At 37.1% G+C, this 27,088-nt stretch overlaps 4 protein-coding genes, 2 non-coding genes and 1 pseudogene across 8 annotated transcripts; 5 read left to right on the forward strand and 2 right to left on the reverse strand.

Annotated features, from left to right (window-relative positions):
- Nucleotides 1–3,217: 3,217 nt before the first annotated feature.
- Nucleotides 3,218–9,037, forward strand: LOC111213482 (heterogeneous nuclear ribonucleoprotein A1). Of its 3 annotated transcripts, none has more exons than XM_048762048.1 (15): nucleotides 3,218–3,420; nucleotides 3,535–3,657; nucleotides 4,006–4,086; nucleotides 4,174–4,262; nucleotides 4,348–4,422; nucleotides 4,515–4,579; nucleotides 4,660–4,722; nucleotides 4,836–5,354; nucleotides 5,448–6,408; nucleotides 6,479–6,557; nucleotides 6,653–6,843; nucleotides 7,171–7,669; nucleotides 7,754–7,864; nucleotides 8,041–8,252; nucleotides 8,377–9,037. In XM_048762048.1, exons 1-9 carry the CDS (start codon nucleotides 3,289–3,291, stop codon nucleotides 5,537–5,539), a joined length of 1,239 nt encoding a protein of 412 aa, XP_048618005.1. In that variant the 5' UTR covers nucleotides 3,218–3,288; the 3' UTR covers nucleotides 5,540–6,408; nucleotides 6,479–6,557; nucleotides 6,653–6,843; nucleotides 7,171–7,669; nucleotides 7,754–7,864; nucleotides 8,041–8,252; nucleotides 8,377–9,037. The 3 variants fall into 3 exon arrangements, with proteins under 3 accessions (XP_048618005.1, XP_048618006.1, XP_022570964.1); XM_048762049.1 differs by having other exon boundaries at nucleotides 5,448–6,350; nucleotides 7,933–8,252; XM_022715243.2 differs by having other exon boundaries at nucleotides 5,448–6,350.
- On the reverse strand, nucleotides 6,085–6,156 carry TRNAD-GUC. Its single transcript has one exon. It is a non-coding gene; the product is annotated as a tRNA-Asp (tRNA).
- LOC111213481 lies at nucleotides 6,245–8,844 on the forward strand (annotated as a pseudogene).
- A 1,011-nt stretch (nucleotides 9,038–10,048) lies between the features above and the next one.
- Nucleotides 10,049–11,277, forward strand: LOC111213479 (expansin-A11-like). The gene is made up of 3 exons (XM_022715241.2): nucleotides 10,049–10,308; nucleotides 10,393–10,714; nucleotides 10,788–11,277. Exons 1-3 carry the CDS (start codon nucleotides 10,179–10,181, stop codon nucleotides 11,092–11,094), a joined length of 759 nt encoding a protein of 252 aa, XP_022570962.1. The 5' UTR covers nucleotides 10,049–10,178; the 3' UTR covers nucleotides 11,095–11,277.
- Nucleotides 11,278–11,857: 580 nt separating this feature from the next.
- TRNAE-UUC lies at nucleotides 11,858–11,929 on the forward strand. Its single transcript has one exon. It is a non-coding gene; the product is annotated as a tRNA-Glu (tRNA).
- A 1,125-nt stretch (nucleotides 11,930–13,054) lies between these two features.
- LOC106410219 (subtilisin-like protease SBT5.1) lies at nucleotides 13,055–16,438 on the forward strand. The gene is made up of 9 exons (XM_013850700.3): nucleotides 13,055–13,344; nucleotides 13,432–13,697; nucleotides 13,771–13,888; nucleotides 13,955–14,471; nucleotides 14,841–14,941; nucleotides 15,024–15,266; nucleotides 15,338–15,452; nucleotides 15,576–15,786; nucleotides 15,855–16,438. Exons 1-9 carry the CDS (start codon nucleotides 13,163–13,165, stop codon nucleotides 16,436–16,438), a joined length of 2,337 nt encoding a protein of 778 aa, XP_013706154.1. The 5' UTR covers nucleotides 13,055–13,162.
- LOC106409721 (SKP1-like protein 3) lies at nucleotides 16,416–17,248 on the reverse strand. The gene is made up of 2 exons (XM_013850294.3): nucleotides 16,814–17,248; nucleotides 16,416–16,735 (listed from the first exon to the last, which is right to left on the reverse strand). Exons 1-2 carry the CDS (start codon nucleotides 17,123–17,125, stop codon nucleotides 16,562–16,564), a joined length of 486 nt encoding a protein of 161 aa, XP_013705748.2. The 5' UTR covers nucleotides 17,126–17,248; the 3' UTR covers nucleotides 16,416–16,561.
- Nucleotides 17,249–27,088: the final 9,840 nt, after the last annotated feature.

The raw sequence follows: 27,088 nt of genomic DNA on the forward strand, positions 1-27,088 counted from the left end.
CAAAATCCAAATTTCGCTGATGACTCGATTTCTTCATCTTTTTGCTAATCCCAGACATATTCTCTGTTATTTGATCTATATATGCAAACTACTTTGATGAAATATTATTGTTTGATAAAAAACTTTAAAAGATGATATTTAAAATCATACTAAGTAATAAAGTTGGAGATAAAAAATTCACTAACGATTTATGATGAGGATAATATAACTAAATTAGTGGAATCTCTTTCGATGTTAGTTGTTTGATTAATTTAGATCTATTTAAACTCATTTAAAATTGATTTAGAATTATTTATATTGATTTGAGCCTTAGAATTTTAGAACATCTATATATACTATTATTTCCGAATTGATTTTACTCGTTCGGGCACTCACGTTAAAAATTAGAGTGATTAATATCGTTTATACCTTTAATGAACAATATATATAAATTAGCTACAAAATAAAAACGAATTTAAAATTTTTGATTAACGAAGTGATTAAAATTATAATAATAAGAATTATCCAAAATCTAAAAAATATTTTAAAATAAGAAGATAATTTCTATATATATTGTGTTGTTATCTGAAAAATATTTTTAAGAAAAAGTTAAAAATTAAAAAACCGAAAGCACATCTCAATAATATTAATCAGATAAAATTCTTAATTATAGATAGTTGAAAATAGAATATTGAGTGTTTTTTTCAGATTTATTAATTAATTATGAATATAGTGTATAAAGAAATTTTCTAAAAATATAATACATAAGAATTTTTAAATGAAAACATAAAGAACAACATTCATCACTTAAAGATAGAATTTTGGGAAATTGCCAAAAATACTATTTTCAAAGTACCATTTTTTATATTTACACTAACCACTTTTACCCTCATCTTTAATGAAGGATAAAAGACATTTATAACTTTTTCATTAACTTTAACAAAAAAAAACAAACGATTAACTAATCTAAACTTAAAACATCAACTCTAAATCCTAATGTTTTAGGGTTTAGGGTTAATTTTTTTAGGGTTTAGGGTTTAGGGTTAATTTTTTTAGGGTTTAGGGTTTAGAGTTTACTTTTTAGGGTTTAGGGTTTAGTGTTGATAGTTTAGGGTTTAGTGTTGATGGTTTAGGGTTTAGAGTTGAAGTTTAGGGTTTAGAGTTGAAGGTTTAGGGTTTAGGGTTTAGAGTTGATGGTTTAGGGTTTAGAGTTGAAGTTTAGGGTTTAGGGTTTAGAGTTGATGTTTCGGAGTTTAGGGTTTAGAGTTGATGTTTCAGGGTTTAGGGTTCGTTTTTAAAAAAAATAGGGTTTAGGATTGATGGTTTAGGGTTTTGGGTTCGTATTTCAAAACACAATAGAGTTAGGATTGATGGTTTAGGGTTTATAGTTGAGTTTTATGGTTTAAGGTTTGAATTTCAAAATAGTATAATTCGATAAAATGTTAAAAAAATTATTTTTTATTTTTTTAGATTTTTATTTATTTAAATATTTATTATTATATATATAAAAAACAAGGGCATAAGAGTATTTTACCACTTAATGAAAAAAATATTTTTGAAAATGTCTTTTTATTGGTGGTAAAAATGAAAAGTGGTAGTATAAAAGTGGTAGACTTGTAATTTACTCTAGAATATTATATAAAGGTTTAACTGACGGCTCACATCTTTTTTCATATTTAAATCAGTATTAATATCAATCAGGGGAAAAAAAAATAATATTCATCACTTATTACTGTAAAATTGAAAGTCAAGGCTTGAAGAGAATCTCGATGGCTTCAAAAAAGAGTGGAGTGATCTCAGGGGTTGGAGTCTTGACTGCACATTTGAAACCGGGTTTACCCACCATGGCCGTTAGTTCGATCTACGCCTCTTGGGAGTTTGGCTGATAGATAGAGCACGTATTAGCTTCCGTTCTTAAGCTTTGATATGAAGAACATGTTTGACGCGGCAAGCAGTCAAGTGTTGATTCCACCCTCGTGATTGTTATCCCGGGGAAGTCCTCATTTGAGTCTGGTAGAGACCTCCATGTCTAAATAAAAAAATGGTTTATATCTTTAGTCAGCAAAATTATAATCTACGGTGAGTTATAGAGCACATGACGGCTCCAAATCAGTCACTAAGTAGTAAATAATCTCAATATCGAAAACCCTTTTCTACTTTTTCTCAGTCACTAACATGATGATGTGTTAGTGAACTGCTTATCGTATATTATAGTCCCTTACCTCAAGTAAGGTTTGGCGTTCCATTCTACCATCTTCGTCAATGATGATTCCCAAAATTATCGAGAGTCGATGCCCATTAGAATTGAGTCTAAGAATATGTTTACAGTGTACCACATAAAAAATCATTTCAAAGAAATTGTTTCTCGCCATCTTTTCGAAACTACCAAAATCGGTGAAATATTATTCAAACGGAATAGATGAGTTTTTTAATTTTGTGGGTCAAAATTTTGATTGATAACATTTGTACTTGTTGAACTTGATATATGCACAAACAATGGGACACAATACATAATTCAAATTACAAAACAAAACTTTGTTTTTTCTTTATGTTCTTTTAATGCATATAAATATTTTTGAATTAGAAAAATTGCATATATGATGAAAATTGCACGAATTGAAATTGGAAGATAATCTCTAGTTGTATTTTTAATGATAAATATTTAATTTAACTAAAATATATTATTATGGAAATTTTGTAAACATAAAATAGTTGGGTTAATTGGTAATTTTTTATAAGTTGAAGGTACTACTAACAATTATTAACTAAATAAAAAAATATATTTATTTTGGAGTAAAAAATAGAGTAATACATTAGAGTAAAACTCAACTCCATTTTGGAGTTACACCATTTTGAAGTAATACATTGGCGTTGCTCTTACAATGCTTATTTCCGGTGACTGCGCGCATGAGACGGCTGCCGCTAGAGAGAAGAGAGACTAGGGTTTCCTCAGAGAGATCAACATAGAGCCTAATTAAGTTAAGAGAAATTGCATCCTATACATACAACTTTTTTCTTAATTAGGTAAATACCCAAAATCCTTCGTAATGGTGCTTTTGCTAGACACTAAAATCTAATGTTATAGGTAGATTGCTAATATTCATATTCTTTTTGTATAATGAGCCAATTGACTCTTAAGTTAAATTCAAAAGAGGCAAAAAGAATTAACGAAGAGAGAAAAAAATTGAGGAATAAGACGGTACGGATGGTCTTACCCTGGGTTTGCTATGAACCGGTTTAAAATTGAAACCGGAAATCAATTAGGGCAGTTCAGTAGTGAATGGGTGTGTGTGGAAGGGCATGTTATAAATGAGAGAGGCGCCTTCCACAAACCGCTCTAACTGTATCGAATACTTCTCTCTCGTCCAACTACTACACCATCCTTCCTTATCCGAATCTTCTCAGGGTTTCGGAGGATCTAAACCCCAAAAGTCGCACAAGGTAAGCATTCACGCACGCACGACCTTTTTGAGGATTCGAAGAAAAAAAATCGAGTTTCACCGCTAATGTGACTCTTCTGGTTCTGTGTTGAATTGGTGGCGGTGTATTGTTCAGATGGACAGGTACGAGCGAGTGGCGAAGCCTAAGGATGAGACGCCGATTGCTGAGAACGAGATTCGCATCACCAGTACGGGTAGGGCGCGTAACTGCATCACCTATGCGATGGCTCTTCTTCAGGTATCGTCTTTCTTCCGTGAATCTGAAAATGAACGTGTGTGTGTTGATTCAGTTTCTTCCATGGTTGCGATGACGAATTGGTATGCGTACTGTTATGAATTGGTGTAGATACGAGTTTTTTTTTGGTAATATATGGTATTTTATACATTTAATTGCAACTTCAAAAATGCAGATTTCAAGTAATCTGCTAGCATTTATAGAGAAGAATTGAATCATGAATTTGTTTTTCTGAAGAGCAAATTATTGGTTAATCTTTTGCTTCTTTTGATTTACATACCTTTTGAGTATTAATTATGTTATTTGTGGTGGTTTTATAAACGCCATTGTGTATTTGTTTCTTTGAAATAGGAGAAAGGATCAGATGAAGTTATTTTCAAGGCAATGGGAAAAGCTATCAACAAGAGTGTGACCATTGCTGAGCTCATTAAGGTATGCTTTTGTTTTATCCGTTCCTAATCACAAAATGGAGCGGCTTTATTGTATCTGAACTTTTTTTTACTGTAATATTTGATGCAGAGAAGGATTCCTGGAATCCACCAGCACACATCTATTGGATCCATTGACATAACTGATACCTGGGAGCCTAAAGAGGAAGGCCTTCTTCCGTAAGTCCATTGACTATGTTTGTGCTCTTAGTTTTTTGTCCAGGCCTGTTATTTACTACTTTCTTGTTCTTTTTTTCTTGTGAAGGATTGAGACAACAAGGCATGTGTCGGTGATCACTATAACGCTTTCGAAGAAGGAGCTGAACACATCCGCAGTTGGGTGAGTTCTTAGTGCTTGTTTGTTTTGATATTTTAGTTACAGTTACATTGTCTTAAGCACTGGTGCTAATATCTTGTTAAATTATGTTGCAGGTACCAGTATCCAATCCCAATTGAGTTGGTGAAGCCATTTGTTGAGATTGATTACGAAGGAAGAGGTAATCACAGTGACCTTTATAATGGACATTTTCATCCTCCCTGCGATGCTGTCTTTTATATGTTTATCTATTTGTTGTAGTTGGATCACCTAGTGGCAGGGCAAGAAGAGGAAGAGGAAGGGGAAGAGGAAGAGGTGGCAGAGGTAGCATTGCTTTAGCAATCTTCTTTCCAAAATCTTAGTTTAATCGGAGCTGTTGAGAAGGGTTCCGTTTTTGTTGATCTGATTGTGGTTTTATGTTTTCTCGGATGAATCAGGGGACGGATATGTTAACGCTGAGTATGATGATGGAAGTATGGAGCCTGAGCGGGTACCTGGGAGAGGAGGACGCGGTGGTCGTGGAAGAGGAGGGTTCAGTGGTCCTCCTCCTTACTACGAAGCTCAACAAGATGGAGGTAATTATGGACGCAACGGTCCTCCTCCACAGCATCATGGGTATGATGATGGAGGTATGGAGCCTGAGCGGCCATCTGGAAGAGGAAGAGGGGGCGGGAGAAGAGGTGGTCGTGGAAGAGGAGGTTTTAATGGTCCTCCACGTTATTATGAAGCCCAACAAGACGGAGGAAACTATGGCCACAGTGGTGGTCCTCCACAGGATCATGAGTACGATGATGGAGGCATGGAGCCTGAGCGGCCATCTGGTAGAGGAAGAGGGGGAGGGAGAAGAGGTACTCGCGGTGGTCGTGGAAGAGGAGGTTTCAATGGTCCTCCACAATACTATGAAGCTGAGCATGATGGGGGAGACTACGGATACGGTGCTCCTCATCAGGGCCGTGGTACAATGATGTTTAATCACATTTCTATTTTCTCAATACGCAATATTAACCGTCTTGCCACGAGTTGCTAATGTGAATAAGTTTGTGGAACAGGAGGTGGGCGTGGTAGGGGAGGTCGTGGAAGGGGAGGAGGCCGTGGTGGATTCAACAGATCAAGTGGACCACCGATTCAGGCAGCTGCTTAAGTGATCGTTGAATGGATTTTGTTCTTTTTTCTTCATTCTCTTGACTCTGTCAATCAAATAACAACAAGATGTTCCGTAGCATAATTTCTCTTTCATTTTGCATTTAGGTTATATAATATTGTTGATTTATTTTATGGATGTTGTCTTTGGGATTTCTCCAGTTTTTGTTCACTCGTAAGAATTTTCCAGTTTTGTCTCTGTTTTTGAGTGTTGGAATTTATGGTATTTGGTTTGCTGGCACGAGACATGGAGTCTGCAAATTACACACGTTCTTTGTTTTACTCTTCACCAATAAGCAATCCGAATTTTCAACGTATTCTGGCGTTACAGTTTATCACTTACACGTAGTATTTTCATCTTTCAAGAAAAATGTTCAAAAGTACAGTATTTGTATATCCAGTTATTCAAGCCTAAACAGACGAGCAAAAAAATATGGAGACAGTAATAGTATATGCTGACTGATTGTATTTTGGAATACGCGAAGAAGGCCCACTAATTTAACAAACTAAGGGCCCGTACGTGGGAAGCCATGTTAAAAAAGATATCGCCGTTGCCGGGGATCGAACCCGGGTCACCCGCGTGACAGGCGGGAATACTTACCACTATACTACAACGACACATGTTGCTCACTGTTATCATTGAATATATTTAAATAAATTATTAGAAAGCTTTTCTTGAACAAAGAGAAAAATACTTTTGGAAAAAAAAAAAAAAAAGGCTCTACGCAGCAGCACTATAGTTTCATCTTCAAATAAATCTGATTCATCATCATCACCGGTATCTCCTAGGCGAATTCTGTTCGGTCAACTCAGTAAGCTCTATCTCTGACTTGTTCATTCAGCTAAACGCTAGTTACTTCAAACGATCCCGTATGATCTCTACAGCTTAGTTGGCACTTCCGCATAACCCTAACCTAATCTTCTTTCCGTCTTTGTGAAGAGCAACGTGATTTGGGCAAAGATGGCTCAGGACGTCGAAATGAAAGATAACCACACCCCTTCTCAATCCACGATGCAGCGTGCGTGAATCTCGACCTGGGTTTCGAATTTTGAATGCTTCCACTCCCAAATTTCACACCTTTTTTGGTTTTCTTCTTCTTTGATTTATTTCCAGATTTGAAGGAGATAGCAGACTTGATCGATACTGGCTCGTATACGAAGGAAGTCCGCCGTATTGCTCGTGCTGTGCGGCTAACTATTGGTCTCAGGCGAAAACTCACCTCCTCCGTGTTAACTTCTTTCCTCGATTTCGCTTTGGTTCCAGGATCCGAACCCCACTCTCGCCTCTCTTCCTTTACTCCCAAGGTACTATGGGGTTCTATTTACTTCTTGATTTTGATACTATTATGCAATGTTCAATAAATACTTAGGAGCTTTATATATTTTTGAGCATCTAGACCATTTTTTTTTATTATTTAGGTCCGATTTGACCGATTTTTAAAACACTTGTTCCAATTAGAGCATGATTAATGGGGTTCTTAGGCTGGGATTCTTATATTCCGCCAAGAACCCCGCCCTAAAAACCGCCATTAATCATGCTCTTAGGTTCGCGCTAATGATGATTATGATCTCTTTAGTTGTTGTGAATGACATGGAAGTTGAAACTGAAGTATTGTACTTATAATGGTTTAGGGTGATGAACATGACATGGAAGTTGATACGGCTACATCTGCTACACAACCTCCTTCTAAGAACCTACCTTCTGAGCTCGAGATCTACTGCTACTTCATTGTTCTTCTTTTTCTGATTGATCAGAAGAAGTACCCCGAGTTTACTCCTGCTGCTGACTCTTGATGAGTTAATATTTATGATATGGTTTAGTTTCATGAGTTTCTTTTCGGTCGGCTCTTAGGCTAAACCTTGTTCTTCAGCAAGCATTGCTCGTCTCAAGAACTTTAACAGATGAACCATCGATGTGATTGCTTCAAGACTCTATGTTTACTATTCCTTGAGCTACGAACTAAATCCGCGGGTTAGTTGTAGTTCACAGACAGGTTGTTTTTAGTTTTTTCTTAACTTGGTTCTACCCATCTTAGTACTAATCAGTAGTTTAACTGTTAATTCTCTGGTTCATTTGTTTATACGTGCCTTGCATCACTCTGCAACACTACGCCATGATGAGTTGGGTCAGGTATGTGTGCGTTTAAGCCTCTACGTTCGTTCATTGCTATGAAACTTTTGCTTGCTGATTGAAAATTATTTGTGTTGAATACAGGAAACACTTGTAAACATGTTGCTTCGCAACTACTTCCGTTACAATTTGTATGATCAGGCAGAGAAGCTCAGATCAAAGGCACCTCCATTTGAGGCCCATTCAAAACAGCAGGTAGCTCTTTCTTGTTTATGCTTTCATACACTTATATATCCATTTGCCTAATCATTTTCCACTTGCAGTCATATCACTAATTGATGTGTTCCATTGTGCTCTCTTGCTCATCCTTTGGTCATTATCTTCTATTTGATTTCCCCAAATGGAAATATGTCAAATGATATGCTTTGCAGTTCTGTGGGTATCTCTTCTACCTGGGGAAGATCCGAACCAGAAAGTCTCCTTCAAGCAGCCAGGAAAGCCCCTAGCAGCTCCGGGGTTCAGAATCCAATGCAATAAATGGGCCATTCTGGTCCGCTTGCTACTGGGTGAGATCCCTGAGAGGTCAGTCTTCATTCAGAAGGGGATGGAGAAGGCTCTGAGGCCTTATTTCGAGCTTACCAATGTGAGTACACACCTTCATAATTTTGCTCTTGCTGCCGTTGGCATGAGCTTACATGATGCAACAAGATTATCAATCTGATCTTGAAGGTTGCGATTAATAGTCTGTGTCAATTTTTTTTTTGCAGGCGGTGAGGATTGGGGACTTGGAGCTGTTCAGGACAGTCCAAGAGAAGTTCTCAGAGACATTTGCTCAAGACCGGACGCCCAATCTCATCGTAAGACTCCGCCACAACGTCATCAGGACTGGACTACGCAACATAAGCATCTCGTACTCGAGAATCTCCCTTCCTGACGGAGCAATCTGACGCGACCATCGATCACAAAAACGGGTGCATGGTCTCCAGAGAAACAGGGGACATTTACTCCACGAATGAGCCGCAGACAGCGGTTAACTCGAGAATTGCTTTCTGCCTCAACATGCATAACGAGGCGGTCAGAGCTTTGAGGTTTCCTCCTAATACCCACAAGGAGAAAAAAAAGCGATTAATTTTTCTTATATTCAAAAAAAAAGAAAAGAAAAAGAGCGATGGGAAGAGGAGAGAGAGGAAGAGTTGGCTAAGCACATGGCTGAGGAAGACTATGATGACTTTTAGAGAAGGATAATATCTCAGTCTGAGTTTGTTACTCACACAACTTTACTTTCTAAAGTGTTTTATTGGAGGTGTGTTAAGTGTGTTTTATCCTCCGGATAATCATTGTTCCTTTTTATTACTTTGGTTTCAGGTTTAGGAAAATAGATTTATATTTGTCGTTGGTTTCAGAAGATTGGAATATTTTTTCGTTTAATGGTGTTTCGGGGGGGAGGGGGGATTCAACGCATCTTCAGACGGTGGATCATTGTTAGAACATTGGCATGTGAAATGTTATCATCACTAAGGCTTATGCAGATTATAATGTAACTTTAGTCCACACTTATATCTTGTAGCTACTAGATGGTAAAGACCCTTAAATATCAGAAGAATGAAGACAAGACATGTGTAACGCCATTAAATAATTGACACATAAGTCCGTTCCTGCCAAACTAGGTTTCATTTTCTTAATAAAACAATCTCATGTTATGCTTTAAGTTTACAGGTCTTTGTCGTGTGAGTCATTAAGTTTTCAATAATGAAGAAAAATCGGTAATAAATTTCCTGGGCTCTTTGATGGCTACAACTGCCAACTATCTAAGCCTCATCATCAATGTCATTGGCTCTCAAGGTTTATTGAACTCTAAATCACATCTAAACAAGGTCCTCGAGTCCTTAACCTTCTTGTATCCATATGTTTATTTATCACTGTTTTATTTATTACTGTGATCTTCCCCAACTTAGAATGGAAATCAAGTTTTGAGAGATGAATAACCCAAATAAGTATTAATTAATAATGATTTAAAGAAATAAAATTCGATTTGGCCTGTTGCTAATAATGTCGGAGAAGAGAGCATGTGATTGATGAACCTGGACAGACCAACCTGCACATGATAGTATTGTGCACATTACAAACAAGAAAACTATCTTATATGTATTTAAGCAAAAATTAAATATCCACCGCATTGTACAGCAAAATATATATCTGATAGAAATGAACAAAAACTAATATTAGTGAAACTTACATCCAGAGTTTATATGAACTTAGTGGGGAATATATACAATAATCCCATCTACATATTACAGCAAACAAAATTTAAACATCTACTATCTTTTTGGACTTATATACTAGTGTTTACTTACAAAAAAAAAAAAACACATGTAAAAGATTTGCCAAAAAGAAAAGAATAATAAAGAAAATAAAGATACACACAGGCTAGATAAAGGTAAGATCACATGTAAGGTTTTGTTGCTACTACACAGTCTACACAAACACACACTTCCCACCTTTATTTAAACAAGTCTCTCTCCTTCACTTGATCATCATCATCTCTTTCTTCTTCTACTAGTTATAAGCAATGGCAAAGTCTCTAGCTGGGTTGGCGCTTCTGGCCGCTCTTGTTATAGCGGTTGATGCGTTTAGGCCTTCTGGTTTAACCAATGGCCACGCCACATTCTATGGAGGGAGTGACGCTTCTGGAACAATGGGTAACATAAATCATTTTAATTGCATATAAATATATTTCCATACTAGTCCATTGGACTCAAAGTGTGTTCTTTTTGTCTATCCAGGCGGAGCTTGTGGGTACGGAGATCTCTACTCGGCGGGGTACGGTACAATGACGGCGGCGCTAAGCACGGCTTTGTTTAACAACGGAGCTTCTTGCGGCGAATGCTATAGGATAACGTGCGACTACGCGGCGGACTCACGGTGGTGCAAGGAAGGAGCTTCGGTGGTGATAACAGCAACAAACTTCTGCCCACCGAACTTCGCTCTCCCCAACAACGACGGTGGCTGGTGCAACCCGCCGCTCAAACATTTCGACATGGCACAGCCCGCTTGGGAAAAGATCGGAATCTACAGAGGCGGAATCGTCCCCGTCGTGTTCCAAAGGTTAGAACTTTTCATTAAAGGTTTAAACTTTTCAGAAAACTTCTAAACGGAAAGTCTCTGTTTTGAAAAACAGAGTAAGTTGTTACAAGAGAGGAGGAGTGAGATTCAGAATCAACGGGAGGGACTACTTCGAGCTAGTGAACATTTCGAACGTAGGAGGAGCTGGTTCGATTCAATCTGTCTCCATTAAAGGATCAAAGACTGGCTGGTTAGCTATGTCTCGTAACTGGGGAGCTAATTGGCAATCAAACGCTTATCTCGATGGTCAATCTCTTTCTTTCTCCATCACCACTACCGATGGTGCTACGAGAGTCTTCCTCAATGTTGTTCCTTCTTCTTGGTCTTTCGGACAGACTTATTCTTCAAGAGTTCAGTTTTAAGATTGTTTTGTTTGTCTGTATGTCTGAAAAAAAGTTATTGGCTGTGGTCGCGCTCTGTATCTCTGTTTCTTTTCTCCCGGAGTGACCCGCCCGCTTTGTTTTTTCTTTCTGGTTTGATGGGTCTGTTTATGGAGAAGATCCGATTCTATTTGAGGAAATGATTATATATATTTGTTGTGTGTATTTTATTTGAATGATTCAAACCCGGAAAGATTATGTAGCAAAGTGAGTTTACCAAGTACAATTTTAACAAGACTGTGAAATTATATCTGTTTCTTTGTAACCATCTTGGTTTGTGGTTTGGTTCGGTTCAATTATAATGATGTTTGACCTACACTGCTTTAGAACACAAGAAAAGAACATAATCAAATATTTTGCTTGGACAGTTTTACTAGAATCATGAGCAAAACATTGAAATATTTTCCTACATTGTTAATTATTTAATTTTTGATGAACCAAAATAATCAAAGGATCAAGAACTTGATACGGTGATTTGCGCTACCACTAGTCTTCTTGTCTTCTTGATCTGTTAATACTTAGTGGTGTGGAAACAGAAGTAGAGATGTTCTTCAAGCTCTTGCAGTTGCTCTGAGAAGCTTTCTCATGTCCATTAAACTCCATCAATGCTTCCTTTTAACACTTCAATTTTCCTACTTGTGCACATCGCAGCTACAGATTCAACATTCAGCGTACTCATTATTATAAATCTAGCTTGCAAGTAGCGGAGGTATAATATGTCTAGATTCATAAATGCTAACATCTATCCGATGTCGTCCAGCGGTTAGGATATCTGGCTTTCACCCAGGAGACCCGGGTTCGATTCCCGGCATCGGAGATTTTTTACATACGATGGAAACTTATTTGGGCTTCGAGAGACTATCATTTCACTCCCCTCGAAGTAGGGCCTAATTCCATTTTATCTCTTTTTTTTTTCCCCTCATAAATTATCTAAATAGAAATCATGATCATGTTTTGACCAAAAAAAGAAAGAAAAGAGATCAAGACATGCGGTGTCTTTTTGTTGATAATACAAACTTTCTCAAAGTAGAACGAGTACGAGTGCACTCTACTCTGAACCACTACAAAGGTCGGCGATAGAATTTCATTTAAAAAAAAAAAACATATCTCTAAGTTGCCGTGTATATAAAACTGATATGATCTCGTTAGACATTAGTTTAAGTACAACTGTACAAGCCTAGAAGCATGATTTGGACTAAGAGGATTTCATGCACTTCAACTTTTCTAACTGTAACAGGTTTACACTTTCTCAGAGCCTTCATTGCAACCAGTTCCACAGAATTTCACTTGCCCTGCAGAGTCCAAACTAGACTTGATCTCAACCATCAATTACCCGTCAATAGGAATCTCCGGATTCAAGGGTAATGAGAACAAGACAGTAAATAGGACAGTACGACTAATGTTGGTGGAGACGGTGTGTGCTGTTTACACACTCAGCTTGGAAACACCACCAGGGTTTACCATTCAAGTGACCCCGGAGAAACTCCAATTCACAAAATATGGTGAGAAGTTGACATACCAGGTGATAGTCTTTTCTGCTCTGCTTCACTTAAGCAAGATGTATTTGGAGCTCTTACTTGGTAAGATGCCAAGTACCAGGTCAGAAGCCCATTGTAATTCGTAGCGAGAGTAGCAGCAGCACAAACTGAGTAATGGTATAAAGTTCAGTATGATGAATATGGAATAATAAAACTTAACCTAGAGAAAAATAAACGATACCTTTTCTCATTAATGAATTAATTGAATGTTCAAGTTACTAAATAATGTAATGTTTCTGCATTTAATGTGTTAATATCCATGCAAAAAAAAAAAGACTCCTTGAAGTCAGGCAATCTTGTTTTCACACAAAGGGCATGCATGCATGATCATGTGACCATTCCCCCATTGAAACAGACAAGACTCAAGCGTAAGAACTTACCTAACACTTCTGAAATTATATATGTTTTTATTAGGGACTACTAGATATTCATAGAACATTTACACGGAAAAATAAGGAAAGAGTTAGATCCAAACTGGAAGCATTCTTATTTTGTGTCTTGAAGTTCAGGAAATGATGAGATGTTTTAGAGTCACTTTCATCTTATTCGTGTTTCTTCTTCTGTCTGTGATCCAAACTAGTGAATGTGAAACAAGTACGTCAGGAGACTATATCATATACATGGGAGCAGCATCCTCAGATGAATCAACAGGCAATGACCACCATATTGAGCTTATGAGCACAATGTTAAAGCAGTAATTACAAAATCCAAAACTCTTATGATATTCTAATTATGATACATGTTACCAAGTGATCTATATACAGTTTCTTACTTGCATCAGGAGCGGGAAAACTCCCATGCACAGATACAAACATGGATTCTCTGGATTCGCAGCCCATTTATCAGAAGATGAAGCACGTCTCATGGCCGAGCAACCAGGAGTAGTCTCTGTCTTTCCTGATCAGATGTTACCTCTCCACACAACTCGCTCATGGGACTTCTTGGTTCAAGAGAGTTATCAAAGAGAAACCCACTTTACTGAAATGAATTCTCAACAAGAACTAGACGTGGCAGTAGGAGACACCATTATCGGCTTCATTGATTCAGGTGAGAACATATATATTGGAGCATTAATGAGATATTTTGATGCATTTAACTGATATTATGATGGTAAATACAGGAATCTGGCCTGAGTCAGAGAGCTTCAATGACATGCACATGCGACCAGTACCAGATAGATGGAAAGGCACTTGCATGAGAGGGAAGAAGACAGAACCTGATGCTTTCCGGTGCAATAGGTAATAAGATGACACATATGTTTGAATCCACCACCTTGTACTTAACGTTAAAAGTTTCCTAAACAGGAAACTAATAGGAGCAAGGTACTACAATTCCTCATTCCTCTTAGACCCGGACTATGAAACACCACGAGACTTCTTGGGACATGGGACACACGTGGCATCAATAGCAGCAGGGAGAATAATCTCTGATGCATCCTACTATGGCCTGGCAGGAGGTATCATGAGAGGAGGATCACCAACTTCAAGAATAGCTATGTACAGAGCTTGCTCGCTCCTTGGCTGCCGTGGCTCCAGCATACTAGCTGCATTTGATGATGCCATTGCGGATCGAGTTGATATTATATCGATATCTATGGGATTATTTATAGACAATTTGCTTGAAGATCCGCTTTCCATCGGTTCATTTCATGCTGTGGAAAGAGGGATCACGGTTATTTGCTCTGCAGGTAATCTTGGCCCTTCGAGTCAGTCCGTGGTTAATGCTGCTCCATGGATGATCACTGTTGGTGCAAGTACTATTGACCGTGGCTTTGAGTCTAACATTCTTCTGGGAGGACTAGATAACATCAGATTGATCAAGGTAAGCCTTAGTGCTGAGCATATTATCCGAAACCCGCAAACCGAACCGAAAAACAAAACCAAAACCGGACCAAAATTTACAAAAACCTGAACGGTTCCTATCTCTTTAACCCAAAAAGTAGGAACCGAACTTAGAACCGAACGGAAACCCAAACAAAATCCGAACATTTTTAATTCGGTTATGTTTCGGATTTTGACCCAACCCGAACCTGGCATTACCCAGAACTAATCCTAAACATCTGAACCCGGATAACCCGAAATCCGAATAACCCAAATAACCGGATCTGTAAACCCGAATGCCCAGTGCTAGTAAGCCAAACACTGACAAGTCTCCATACATTAACAATCCCAAGCTTCATTGATATTTCAGGGGGCTGGAATAAATATAGCCAACATTGATAGAACTCAGTCTTACTCTATTATACATGCAAGATCAGCCAAGAAGATTGGTGCTAATGAGGAAGCTGCTAGGTAAACAGCTGCTTCTTGACATTAATTAGAGTGCTACTTTTCTTCATACTAATACAAGACAAGATAACTGCAAATGCTGCAGGAACTGTGCGGGTAACACTATGAACAGAACCATAGTTGAGGGTAAGATAGTAGTGTGTGACAATGATTATGGTAACCAGGCGATTCAATGGAAAAGCGAAGAGGTTAAAAGACTTGGTGGTACTGGTGTGATAGTTATTGACGACGAGTCAATGGATCTGTCTTATATAGACCCCTCCTTTCTAGTAACAATAGTAAAACCAGTGGATGGACTAGAAATCATGTCCTACATAAACTCAACAAGGTAAACAATAAGATGTCTCATTTTACAAGAGATTGCATTCAAACAGAACACTAATAGAATCCAATTTGTAGAGAACCAATTGCAATGATCATGCCAACAAGATCAAGAACAGGACATGAATTAGCACCATCCATACCATCCTTCTCATCAAGAGGTCCTTACTTGCTTACCAGAAGCATCCTCAAGGTAATAAACTTAAAGCTCTCAGTTTCACTCACAGTTTTTTTTTTTTTTTTGGTAATCATGTTAAATTCATACCAATTTATAGTTCATAGTGGACTAATTAACTCCATGAGAAACCTGTTACAGCCTGATATTGCAGCTCCAGGGGTCAACATACTAGCATCATGGCTAATAGGTGACTTAAATGCAGCACCACAAGGCAAGGAACCGCCACTTGTCAACATCGAATCAGGGACTTCAATGTCATGTCCCCATGTCTCAGGGATAGCCGCTCGTCTCAAATCTGAAAACCCTTCATGGAGTCCTGCAGCAATAAGATCCGCTATCATGACAACAGGTAAGAACACAGTTAGGGATTACAGAATCAATCATAACCACTAGTCTTAACATTGTCTGTATCTGCAGCCGTGCAAATAACCAACACAGGATCACATATAACTACAGAAACAGGAGACAAAGCCACACCTTATGACTTTGGTGCTGGTCAGGTTACCATATTTGGACCTTCGTCACCTGGACTGGTTTACGAAACCAATCAAATAGACTACCTGAACTTTCTCTGCTATGTCGGCTTCACTTATGATCAGATCAGAAGGATCTCAAACCGTATACCACAAGGCTTTGCTTGTCCTGAACAAAGCAGCAAGGGAGACATATCTGACATCAACTATCCATCAATCTCAGTTTCGAACTTCAATGGAGAAGAAAGCAGAAGGGTAAGCAGGACAGTGACTAACGTAGCATCACGCCTCATTGGAGATGAAGATACTGTCTACAACGTGAGCATCAATGCACCAAAAGGGTTACGAGTCAGAGTGATACCAAGAAGTCTACAATTCAAGAATATAGGAGATACGCTAAGATACCAAGTGATCTTTTCATCTTCTACATCCACACTTAAAGAAGATGCGTTTGGTTCAATCACATGGTCTAATGGAATGCACAGAGTTAGAAGTCCGTTCGTTGTAACCAGCAAAGCTGATATATAATATGTTTTTCATAAACCATATAATAAAAGAGAAATAAGGTTTGTTACACACTCAATTATTCAAATCAAAAGAGAAAAGAAACAACATAACACAACTTCAAAAACAACATAACACAACTTCAAGTCACTCAAAGGCCCATGCATTCTCCTTGCGAACCTCAGCTTCTTCCGCATCTGTGTAGTCGTTCTTGATGTGGAAGATTTCGCGAATCTGAAGCACAGTCTTGCCTCTCATCATATCGGCCACAGTCTTGCACGTTAGGTCAAGAAGTCCAGGGATGATCAGAAAGTTTGCAGCCTACAAAACATATCATCAAAACCCTAACAGAATCATGCATGATTAGAAACCCTAATTGGCTAAGAAAGCGTGACTCACAAGCATGAGATCAACGAGGAGAGGCTGGTCGACTTTGACGAAATCGGCGTCCCAAGTCTTGAGCTCGATGTCTTCGTTAGCACCGTAGGTGTCTTTGTCTCCGGCGTTGGCTTCGGCGGCTGCTTCGACGTGTTTCTTGCAGTACTCGATAACCTTGGCGAGGGTTGCACTGTTGACGTTTGCAAGAGGGATTCCGCCATCGGTGCAGTCGTCCTCGATCATGTTCTTGATCGTCTGACACTCGAGCGCAACGGCTTCATCGACCTCGAAAGATTTGCCTTCGGAGCTCTCGAGGATGATCTTCTTCGACATAGTTGGCAGAATATTCTAAAAGGCCGAGAGGGAGATGAGATGATGAGTGAATTACAAAAGGTGGTGGATTGGTGCTTTATTTATAGGACCTGATTGTTAAAACTAGAGAATCTAAATTATATATTAACGTTGGTTTGTTGTTATCCAGGACCTGAAGAAAAAAAAATGTAAATATATACTTCCAAAATTTAATATGAAATTTCCATCTTCGGATGATGATACGGGTGAAAAAGATTTCAAAATTGTAAAGTAATTTTGGAAAATAAGGAAAGGTAAATTCAAAGATTTTTTTTTTGGGGTGAAATTAGGAACTATTGCTAGGCTGTAAATTTAAATAGACTTAATATAAACCTGGCTTACATTGTACTAAAAGAATAAATATCTTGAAATAAAAATGTCTTTTTCAGATTAAAAAAGGACAGAACTTAGATTCACCCCCTAGGGTGAACCTTTAAATTCACCCCATCATTTATGACCAATCAAAGTGACACATAGATTATTAATTAAAAAACATTAAATTAAACAAAAAATAGCTACAAAAAATAAAAACGCCAATTTTAACGACGCTAACGCTTCCGGCTAAACCCTAAACCCTATATCTTAAATTCTAAACCCTATACCCAAAATTCTAAACCCAAATCCAAATCCCTAAACCCAAACCCTATACCCTAAACCCTAAACCCTAATCCTAGACCCTAAACCCAAATTATATACCCTAAACCCAAAAACTAGACTATAAACCTAAACTCTATACCCTAAACCCAAGTCCTACACCCTAAACCCAAACCGTAAACCTTAAACTCTAATCCTAGATCCTAAACCCTAATCCTAGACCCAAAACCCAAATTATATACCGTAAACCCAAAAAATAGACTATAAACCTAAACCCTATACCCTAAACCCAAGTCTTAGACTCTAAACCCAAACCGTAAACCTTAACCCAAACCCTATAGCATCTAAGTTTGGGGTTTGAGTTTTGGGTTTTAGGTCTAGGATTTGAGTTTAGGGTATAGATTTTGGGTTTAGGATTTACGGTTTGGGTTTAGGATTTACCGTTTGGACTTATAGTTAATGTTTTGGGTTTAGGATATATAATTTGGGTTTAAGATTTACGGTTTGGGTTTAGGGTCTAGGACTTGGGTTTATGGTACAGAGTTTAGGTTTATAATCTAGTTTTTGGGTTCAGGGTATATAATTTGGATTTAGGGTCTAGGATTAGGGTTTAGGGTATAGGGTTTGGGTTTAGGGGTTTGGATTTGAGTTTAGAATTTAGGGTATGGGGTTTAGAATTTAAGATTTAGGGTTTAGCGTTTAGATGGAAGCGTTAGCGTCGTTAAAATTAGCGTTTTTATTTTTTGTAGCTATTTTTTATTTAATTTAATATTTTTTAATTAGTAATCTATGTGTTAATTTGATTGGTTATAAATGATGGGGTGAATTTAAAGGTTCACCCTAGGGGGTGAACCTAAGTTCTGTCCATTAAAAAAATATGATTTCTTGCCTTGTTTATCCAATGCAATTTATAGACATATATTGTTAAGGCTGTCAAACTGACATGTCGGATAGGGCTGGACATAAATATCTGCACCCAAAAAACCGACCCGAAACCGATCCAAAATCAGGGTACCCGACCCGATCGGATCTTGCCTAAATATCCGAAAAGATTCTTTTTTCAAAACCAAAAAAAAAAAAAATCGAACCCGATCCGCACCGAAAATTTAAATGAGTATCCGAACATATCCAAACATGTAATTATATTTTTATTTATATTAATACCTAAAATTAAAATTATAAATTAAATATAATATTTTTTGGGTATCTATAGATAAAAAGGGATGTTTCAGATGCATATATCCAAATAACATTGTATCTATGGTTGTTGTAAAAAAACATCGTATCTATGGTTACTTTCGGACAAAAAATAACCAATTTGAAATATATATATTGAGTATTTTTGGTTTTAGTTATTTTAGATAAGTTTGAGTAGTTTAGATATAAAATGTCGGAGTTGAATCGAGTAGTTTGGTTATTTTGGTTAAAACCCAACCCCACCGGATTTCGGGCCAACCCATTTTTTATAATATCCGAATGAGACTATTTTTCAAAACCCAAAAAATATGGTTTCCGAATGAGTAGTATCCATACCCAAATGGATATTCGAACGCTCATGCCTATATTAGAATGTGACTAGACGATCTAACTAGAAAACCAGATTCCACATTTTCTAGGTAGTCTGGGGTATCAACAGGACCGTCTTAACCAATTTAGTAGTGGGGGTTTTTGGCAAAACTAACCCACAACTTGATTTTAATCCCAAACCTATATCCAAACTTGAATCAAATGCAAAACTAACCTAAAAGCCTAGTGAAATTACGGCTCAACCCCTTGTGACCAAACAAAAAAACAGAAGCCATTTTTACGAATATAGCCCCAGTAAATCGTCTGAGTCGTGTTGGAAGTCGTCTGGACGACTGGAGTGTAAGTCGTCTGAACGACTGAAGTGTAAGTCGTCTGGTACCAGTTTATTTTAAAAATAATTTATAAATCTTGTAAAAAAATATTTTGATGCGTGAAAAATAAAAATCAAATAATTATAAACAATTTTAAGTGATATAAATTAAGATATGATAAAATTGATTTGTTTTGAAGATAGATGAGTGGAAGTAGTGAATCATGAAATACTTTGGTTTAGGAGTTTGGCAAACATATGTTGTAGTATTGTATGTATTGTTAGGGTTAGATTTTGGAAAACTAAAATGTTTTTTTCAAAAATTAGTTTTCACCTATATGTGTTTATTTCTGTGTATAGTAAACACTTTTCAAGTTTGATTTGGTTTTATGAAGTGTTTAATTAGATAATTAAGTTTAGGGGTTATGTTTAGGGTGTGGACGACTTATATTTCAGTCGTCTGTTGAATAATTTACCCGGACGACGTATATTTCAGTCGTCCACATCGTACCGAACCTTTAATTTTACCAATGTACGTTTTAACCTAACCGGATCATTTTACTCGGACGACTTACATTTCAGTCGTCTGGTGAAGAAATTAAAACAGACGACTTACATGTAAGTCGTCCAAATATTCCCGCCTAATTTTTTTTTTTAAAATTATTTTCCCGCTTAAATAATTTAAACCAGACGACTTACTTGTAAGTCGTCTGGAAAGTCTTCTATTTTAGTTTCCCGCTAAAAATATTTAATTTCCCACTAAAAATATTAAACTCTTCTGGACGACTTACATGTAAGTCGTCTGTTTTAATTTCTTCAACAGACGACCGAAATGTAAGTAGTCTAGGAAGTCGTCTGAGTCAAAAATATTTAACCTAATTGGATTTTTTGTCTCCCTATATAAAGAAAAATTTACACATTCTCTCTCCTCCTCTCAAATGGCTGCAACAAAAATGTAATGTTCATCATTCTAAAACTCTCCAACCTCTCTCTAATCTCTTTGACTTGAAAACACCAAACTTTATATGAATTTTTCAGTTTTGTCTCATGTATTTCTTACTAATCTATCTCTTTTGCAGGTTTTTAATCAAATGGTACTCATCTTCCACTAATTTAAAGGTAGATCTATTAATTTTAGATATGTATTTTTGTGTGTTCTATAAATGTAGATTTATCTAATCTTCCACTCATTTTCTCTATTTTTAAGTCATTTGAACGTTTTTGGATATGCAGGTTTTTCAGATCTGGATTTGATATGCAGGTTTTTCAGATCTGGAAGACTTCTGAGACGACTTACTTGTTAGTCGTGTGGAAGTCGTCTGGACTTCTTGGAAGTCTTCTGACAAAGTCGTCTGGACTTCCAGGAAGTCGTCTGGACTTCCAGGAAGTCGTCTGGACTTCCCGGAAGTCGTCTGGACTTCCAGGAAGTCGTCTGGACTTCCAGGAAGTCGTCTGGATTTTTCTGAGCGTTTTGGTAAGTTCTTATGTCTGATTTTTCTTCATTTGGTAACTTCTTGTTGTATAAAGTTCTTACTTTTTTCCCAAACTAAAACTCTCCAAACCCACTCTAATCTCTTTGACTTGAAAACACCAAACTTTATATGAATTTTTCAGTTTTGTCTCATGTCTTTCTTACTAATCTATTTTTTTTGCAGGTTTTTAATTAGATGGTACTCTTCTTCCACTAATTTAAAGGTAGATCTATTATTTTTAGATATGTATTTTTGTGTGTTTTGTAAAGGTAGATTTATCTAATCTTCCACTCATTTTTTCTGTTTTAAGCCATTTGAACGTTTTTGAATATGCAGATTTTTCAGATCTGGATTTAATATGCAGGTTTTTCAGATCTGGAAGACTTCTGGGACGACTTACTTGTTAGTCGTCTGGAAGTCGTCTGAAAGTCGTCTGGACTTCCTAAAAGTCGTCTGGACTTCCTGTAAAGTCGTCTGAACTTCCTAAAAGTCTTCTGACAAAGTCGTCTGAACTTCCTGGAAGTCGTCTGGACTTCTTAGAAGTCGTCTGGACTTCTTAAAAGTCGTCTGGTCTTGTATACTCAAGTGGAATCCAAGCTTGTCTTTGTAGAGGAATGATCTATAATAGTTTTGTTTGTGGTCTATTTTGTGAATTGCATGTCTACTCTTTTAGTTGTGATTTTTTTATAAAATCAGTAATAATGTTTTCCAAGATGTATTAAATGTGCCAACAATGTGTTTACACATTTACAAATCAATGAAATAATAGACTTCAGAAGCCTTTTTCTTATCTTTGGATCTCTCATATGCAATAATAAACTCCAATGGCCTTTTCTCATCTTAATAAACAAGAATGTTGGTAGCTTCATATTGATACAACATTTTAAGAAGCATTTAACCCTTCTTCCAACTCATAACAATAGTCATCATTATTGTCTATAACAATAATACTTAAGAGATGGAAACAAACAATAGTAACTAGTCAAAGCATATCATATTTTTTATAAGTTTGCGTTGAAAAACTTAGTCAAATTTAGTAAAACTAAAGGAGAGAACATATTTTGTAAATATGAGTTTTACATATCTTGAAGTTACTTATCACTCTTAAAAATACAAGTTATTCAAAAACTAACGTAGAAGACTTAAAAACTAGCGGAGAAGACACGGACGACTTCAATCTAAGTTGTCCAGACGACTAAACTATACGTCGTCTGGTCAACGCAGAGGTTATTTTTGCAATTGACTTTGAAATCTGTTATTTCGGACGACTGAAAAATAAGTCGTCTACAAATTGTTTGGTTAAAAAAAAAAAACTCCAAAAAAGCTAGACGACTTACATTTCAGTCGTCATATGTTAGTTTTGCATTTGACTGGATTATTTCAGAAGTTTGACTTTTCTGGACGACTTACATTTCAGTCGTCTAGTGAAAAATAAAATAATAATATTTTTTTAAAAGTAGACGACTTACAGTTAAGTCGTCATAGGTTAGTTTTGCAATTGAAAAAAAAACTTCAAGATTTAATTATATACAGGCGACTTATAATTTAGTCGTCCACGAGACGACTGAAATGTAAGTTGTCCTGGATTTACAAGGTTTGACCAGAATCTCGGAAAAAAATCCTCGACGACTTACAAGTAAGTCGTCTGGTGGACGACTGAATTAAAAGTCATCTGTGTATAATTAAATCTTGATAGTTTTTTTTTTTAAATTGCAAAACTAACCTATGACTACTTAATTGTAAGTCGTTTACTTTTAAAAAAATGTTATTATTTTAATTTTCGACAGACGACTGAAATGTAAGTCGTCTGGGGAAGTCAAACTTCTGTAATTATCCAGTCAAATGCAAAACTAACCTATGACGACTGAAATGTAAGTCGTCTAGGTTCTTTGGGAATTTTTTTTTGAAACCAAACAATAGTAGACGACTTAATTTTCCGTCGTCTCAGGTTACAGATTTCAAAGTCAATTGCAAAAATAACCTTTGCGTTGACCAGACGACTTCCAGGTAAGTCGTCTACAGCCAGACGACTTCCAGGTAAGTCATCTACAGCCAGACGACTTCCCAAGTAAGTCGTCTGACGAACAGATCTGGAAAAAAACTCGATGTCATACCTTAAATTGGTGAGATAAGTTCCTTAGCATACATAAGGCTTCTCCAAGCACACAGAATCACAAACGAAAGTCACCCACCCAGAATCGTTAGCTTCTATGACTCTATGAACCATAAAAATTTTAGAATCAAAATCTTGGGTTTTTTAGCTCATTGTGGAGAGAAAGTGAGAGATATGTTGTGTTTAGTTCACAAGAATGGAAAAAGAAGAAGGGTAAATCGATTTTGGGAGCATTAAGAGCTTCAAATTGGTTGTTCATGGTGGTTGTGGTATTGATGACAATGACAGTCTTGTAATTACTTGAAGATGGTGAGGGTGAGAGAGTAAATATGTCATTTTCGAAAAAAAAAAAAAAATTGATGGTATTTTCGTAAATTATATGAACTTGTGGGGTGAATAGGGCAAAATCAATTTTAAAAAAAAAAGGAGATTAGTTTTGTTTTTGACTTTAAGTTGTAGGTCAATTTTGCAAAAAGGCCTTTAATAGTTTTCAGTGAAGTATTGAATATGGGCTATTGTAAACAATTCTTAACTTTTATTTGTTGCATTTTCTTAAGTTGAACCAATAGAATTTTTTCATCTGGAAAACTATAAAATAGTGAAACCATACAGTTTTTTATAGGGTTTTGTCTTGTTGTGTGTGAGTTAGTTTTAGTTGATTATATGGACCCTTTATTATAACTTTACCAAGTAATTAGTCTTTCAACAATTTAAAATACAGAGTTAATAGTAATGCTAAACGAACCTTATGCATGGCTGAATTTCTCGACTGTGTTGGAAGAGATTCAAGAATTAAAGAGAAGATTTCAGGATAAGCTATATTTCTCGGAAACAGAATAGGACTGCAGATCATTTAGCCAGATCTGCTCGATCTTTTCATAGGTCTCTTTCTTATGTTGGTTATTCATTCCGGTCTGATTAACCAGACCACTTCAAAATTGAATGATAAAATAGTTTTTTTTTCGTTGTAAAAAAATTGAAATAAACCTTTATAATTAATAAAATAACTCTAAGAAAATTTGTGGGCCCGTGTATCCAGGGCAACCGCCCTTATAGCCATGGTCAAGGGCCGGGACTGCATATCGGCAATATGACTCTTGCATTATTCGGTAACGCTGGTCATGATACTTACTGCCCGATCAAGATTATGCATCGGTGTTATGGCAACTGCTAACTTAATAATGAAAGCCAAGACGATCATGCGCTCGGAGCTTCTCTCATAAAAAAAAAAATTAGTTAAGCAAAATATACCCTAGTAGATCTTGTGACGTGTATATTGAAGATTTGTGATACAAGACAGTCTATGATATTTTTAGACTTGGCTAGATGTGTACTCGTCGTAATGCTCGCAGATTCTTGGTGGATCTTAAGTATACATGGATTCGGAGTACTTGTGGTAGATGTGAATACTTAGGATATAAAGAGAAAAGATGTCTACTCCCAGCTGTCCAAAAGAATGTGGAAACACTTTCAGTGAATGAGGTGCTAAATGAAGATCGTGGGGTTAAGCCGAATAAAGAACAGTCAGGAAAAGAGGTGATACAAGTTGAAGATTCAGAAGCGGATTTGGTTTTAGCTTCTACTGATCAGATTTTAGAGCCCACTAATGGGACAGAGATTGAGCAATTGCAATCACAAAAGGGTGTTGAGCTTAAGGCTCAGTCAACGCCAGTAAAGCTATCCATCCACTTTAAGGTAACAATAGCCAATGGCTCAAACTCTCAATCCACTACACCACCATTCGCAGGTACCCCTCCTGCTCCAGCTGAACTAACTATTATGGAAGAAATTTCATCTCATATTATTGTTTCCGAGACCAATTTGGAATCATGAGACAATTAATTGGCTTTTATGTACACACCTACACATGGCAGCCCTTTTCACAATGACATTGAGCAATTCAGTGTTCATGATGTTGGAAATGGGATGATGAGTGATGCTATAGCAAATCTCAACATGTCAAGAGGTGGGAGGCCAATAAAACCAGTTCAGAAATATCAAGATATGGATTGGACTAGGGTACGAGGGAAAGGTAAAGGAGGTTGAGGTCATCGAGGCCGTGGATACCACACTCCCTAGTGTTTGGTCCATTCTTATCTTGTTTTGTTAAGGTTGTTCAGCTTGGCAAAGAGTTGTTTGATGGAAGGGTGGTTACTAGACTTAGGGTTTCATTCAGGTTATTAGAACTCTAAACTATAGATGCTAAGGATTGATTCTAGAACTCGATATCTAATGCAAAAGACAACCAACTCGAGCTGTGAGTCTAATCTATTGACTAAGTTCAGTGTTTCAGCTCTCGTATGTTAACACAGATCGAGCGTCGATCGATGCTATGGTATGAGCGTCGATCGATGCTACGGATTGAGTGTCGATCGATGCTATGGTATAAGCGTCGATCGACACTGACTTAGGCAAGCGTTATCGATCTGATCGATTATGTTCAACTAAATTCATAGACCAACTCTCGTATGCGCCTAGGTATCTAATCCAGCAGGATTCGGGTTCCGTTAATTGATTGCACTCTCATGCCTCTCAATTGTCCTATGATTCTAGGTTCAAGCAATTAGTCACACTCTCATGGTTTTTCAACTACTCTAGATCCTAGTATTACAAGCTATCCTGATGTAGAGATCTTTAGATATCCTAACAATCATATAATTCAGAAATTCATTCAAAACCCTAGAAATTCCTAAACTTAGCAGATGGATCTACTCATGCATGATGTTTGTCACAGAAATCATAGATGAATAGATGAATAACATAAAATATAAATAAAACCAAAACAATAGAGTTCCAAGAGGACTCTGAAGGAGTTCCCCTCTTCTCTCATATCCTAGAACTATGAATAAAATAAAGCTTAGCCGTCAACAATGGTTTAGACAACACATAAATAGGGTTTTAGGTCGTCCAAACTTATTCTGGTAATTTGGGGTGGCTTCTGGGCTTCAACAGTCATAAAATATGCTCAGCCCATATTCTGGCATCACTGTCGATCGACACCAATGCTGTGTTATCGATCGACAGTCTTTCATCTCCTCGACAACTTCCTCTTGCGAGGCAGACTGACCACACTTCAGTAAAACGAGCATAACTTCTGCTACATGATGCTGATTGACCTCAAACCGGTGGCATTGGAAATCTAACTCAAAGCTCTATCTTGTGTCAAACGATGGGCTCAATCTAACAGTGGGAATATCTCCATCCATAGCTAGACATCTGACACGTCTGTGCAGCTCTGCACTAAAAAGGCTCCAAAAGACACCAAAATCACCACATTCCTCCAAATCGTCCCTGAACCTGTATATACTCTAAATAGACTCTATAAACTAGCAAATATATATTAAAACACTTATAAACCATGGCTAAAAGTGGGTAAAATCCATGGTCTATCAACTCCCCCAAACTTACCCTTTTGCTTGTCCTCAAGCAAAACAGACGGGTAGTCTCTCTGAAAGAGGTTTGAAAACAGCAGGGACTCACATGATTTAAAACTTAGAATCATCACCTCTGCAATATTGCAATCCACATCTAAGAAGTCCTAATCACAAAAGCACATTATACCATATCCTAGCTTAGCAACCAAATTCACCTAGCCAACAACTTAGCAAATCATGTCTGACATTTCCCTATACCAACCTCATTTCTTAACATAAATAAAAGTGCAGGCTTTACCTTGGGAGTATCGATCACAAGATGCAAAGATTTTCAAACAAGTATCTGGATCTACAGGTAAAAGTTAATTTCTATCTTTTCTCTCTACTAATTTCTCTTTTTAGTCAAAGTCTGCTTTTATTGCAGGATCATTGACCAAGATTGGACAGGCTTCCATGAATCAAGCCTTAATGGTGGTTGCCACCAAGTCCTGTTCACTTTTTTTTGACCTATATCCAAGAATTCATGTGAATCGAACCTTGATGATTGCCGCCACC

The sequence above is a fragment of the Brassica napus genome, chromosome C7 (genome assembly GCF_020379485.1).
Source record: "Brassica napus cultivar Da-Ae chromosome C7, Da-Ae, whole genome shotgun sequence".
NCBI classification, from domain to species: Eukaryota; Viridiplantae; Streptophyta; class Magnoliopsida; order Brassicales; family Brassicaceae; genus Brassica; species Brassica napus.

Coding starts and splice junctions, on each gene's coding strand:
- LOC111213482 (XM_048762048.1), top strand. CDS start 3,289: ATGAGAGAGGCGCCTTCCACAAACCGCTCTAACTGTATCGAATACTTC. Junction 3,421..3,534: donor AACCCCAAAAGTCGCACAAG/GTAAGCATTCAC, acceptor TGTATTGTTCAG/ATGGACAGGTACGAGCGAGT. Junction 4,423..4,514: donor CTGAACACATCCGCAGTTGG/GTGAGTTCTTAG, acceptor ATTATGTTGCAG/GTACCAGTATCCAATCCCAA.
- LOC111213479 (XM_022715241.2), top strand. CDS start 10,179: ATGGCAAAGTCTCTAGCTGGGTTGGCGCTTCTGGCCGCTCTTGTTATA. Junction 10,309..10,392: donor TGACGCTTCTGGAACAATGG/GTAACATAAATC, acceptor TTGTCTATCCAG/GCGGAGCTTGTGGGTACGGA. Junction 10,715..10,787: donor GTCCCCGTCGTGTTCCAAAG/GTTAGAACTTTT, acceptor TTTGAAAAACAG/AGTAAGTTGTTACAAGAGAG.
- LOC106410219 (XM_013850700.3), top strand. CDS start 13,163: ATGATGAGATGTTTTAGAGTCACTTTCATCTTATTCGTGTTTCTTCTT. Junction 14,942..15,023: donor GCTAATGAGGAAGCTGCTAG/GTAAACAGCTGC, acceptor CAAATGCTGCAG/GAACTGTGCGGGTAACACTA. Junction 15,267..15,337: donor TCCTACATAAACTCAACAAG/GTAAACAATAAG, acceptor TCCAATTTGTAG/AGAACCAATTGCAATGATCA.
- LOC106409721 (XM_013850294.3), bottom strand. CDS start 17,125: ATGTCGAAGAAGATCATCCTCGAGAGCTCCGAAGGCAAATCTTTCGAG. Junction 16,736..16,813: donor TCCTCGTTGATCTCATGCTT/GTGAGTCACGCT, acceptor TATGTTTTGTAG/GCTGCAAACTTTCTGATCAT.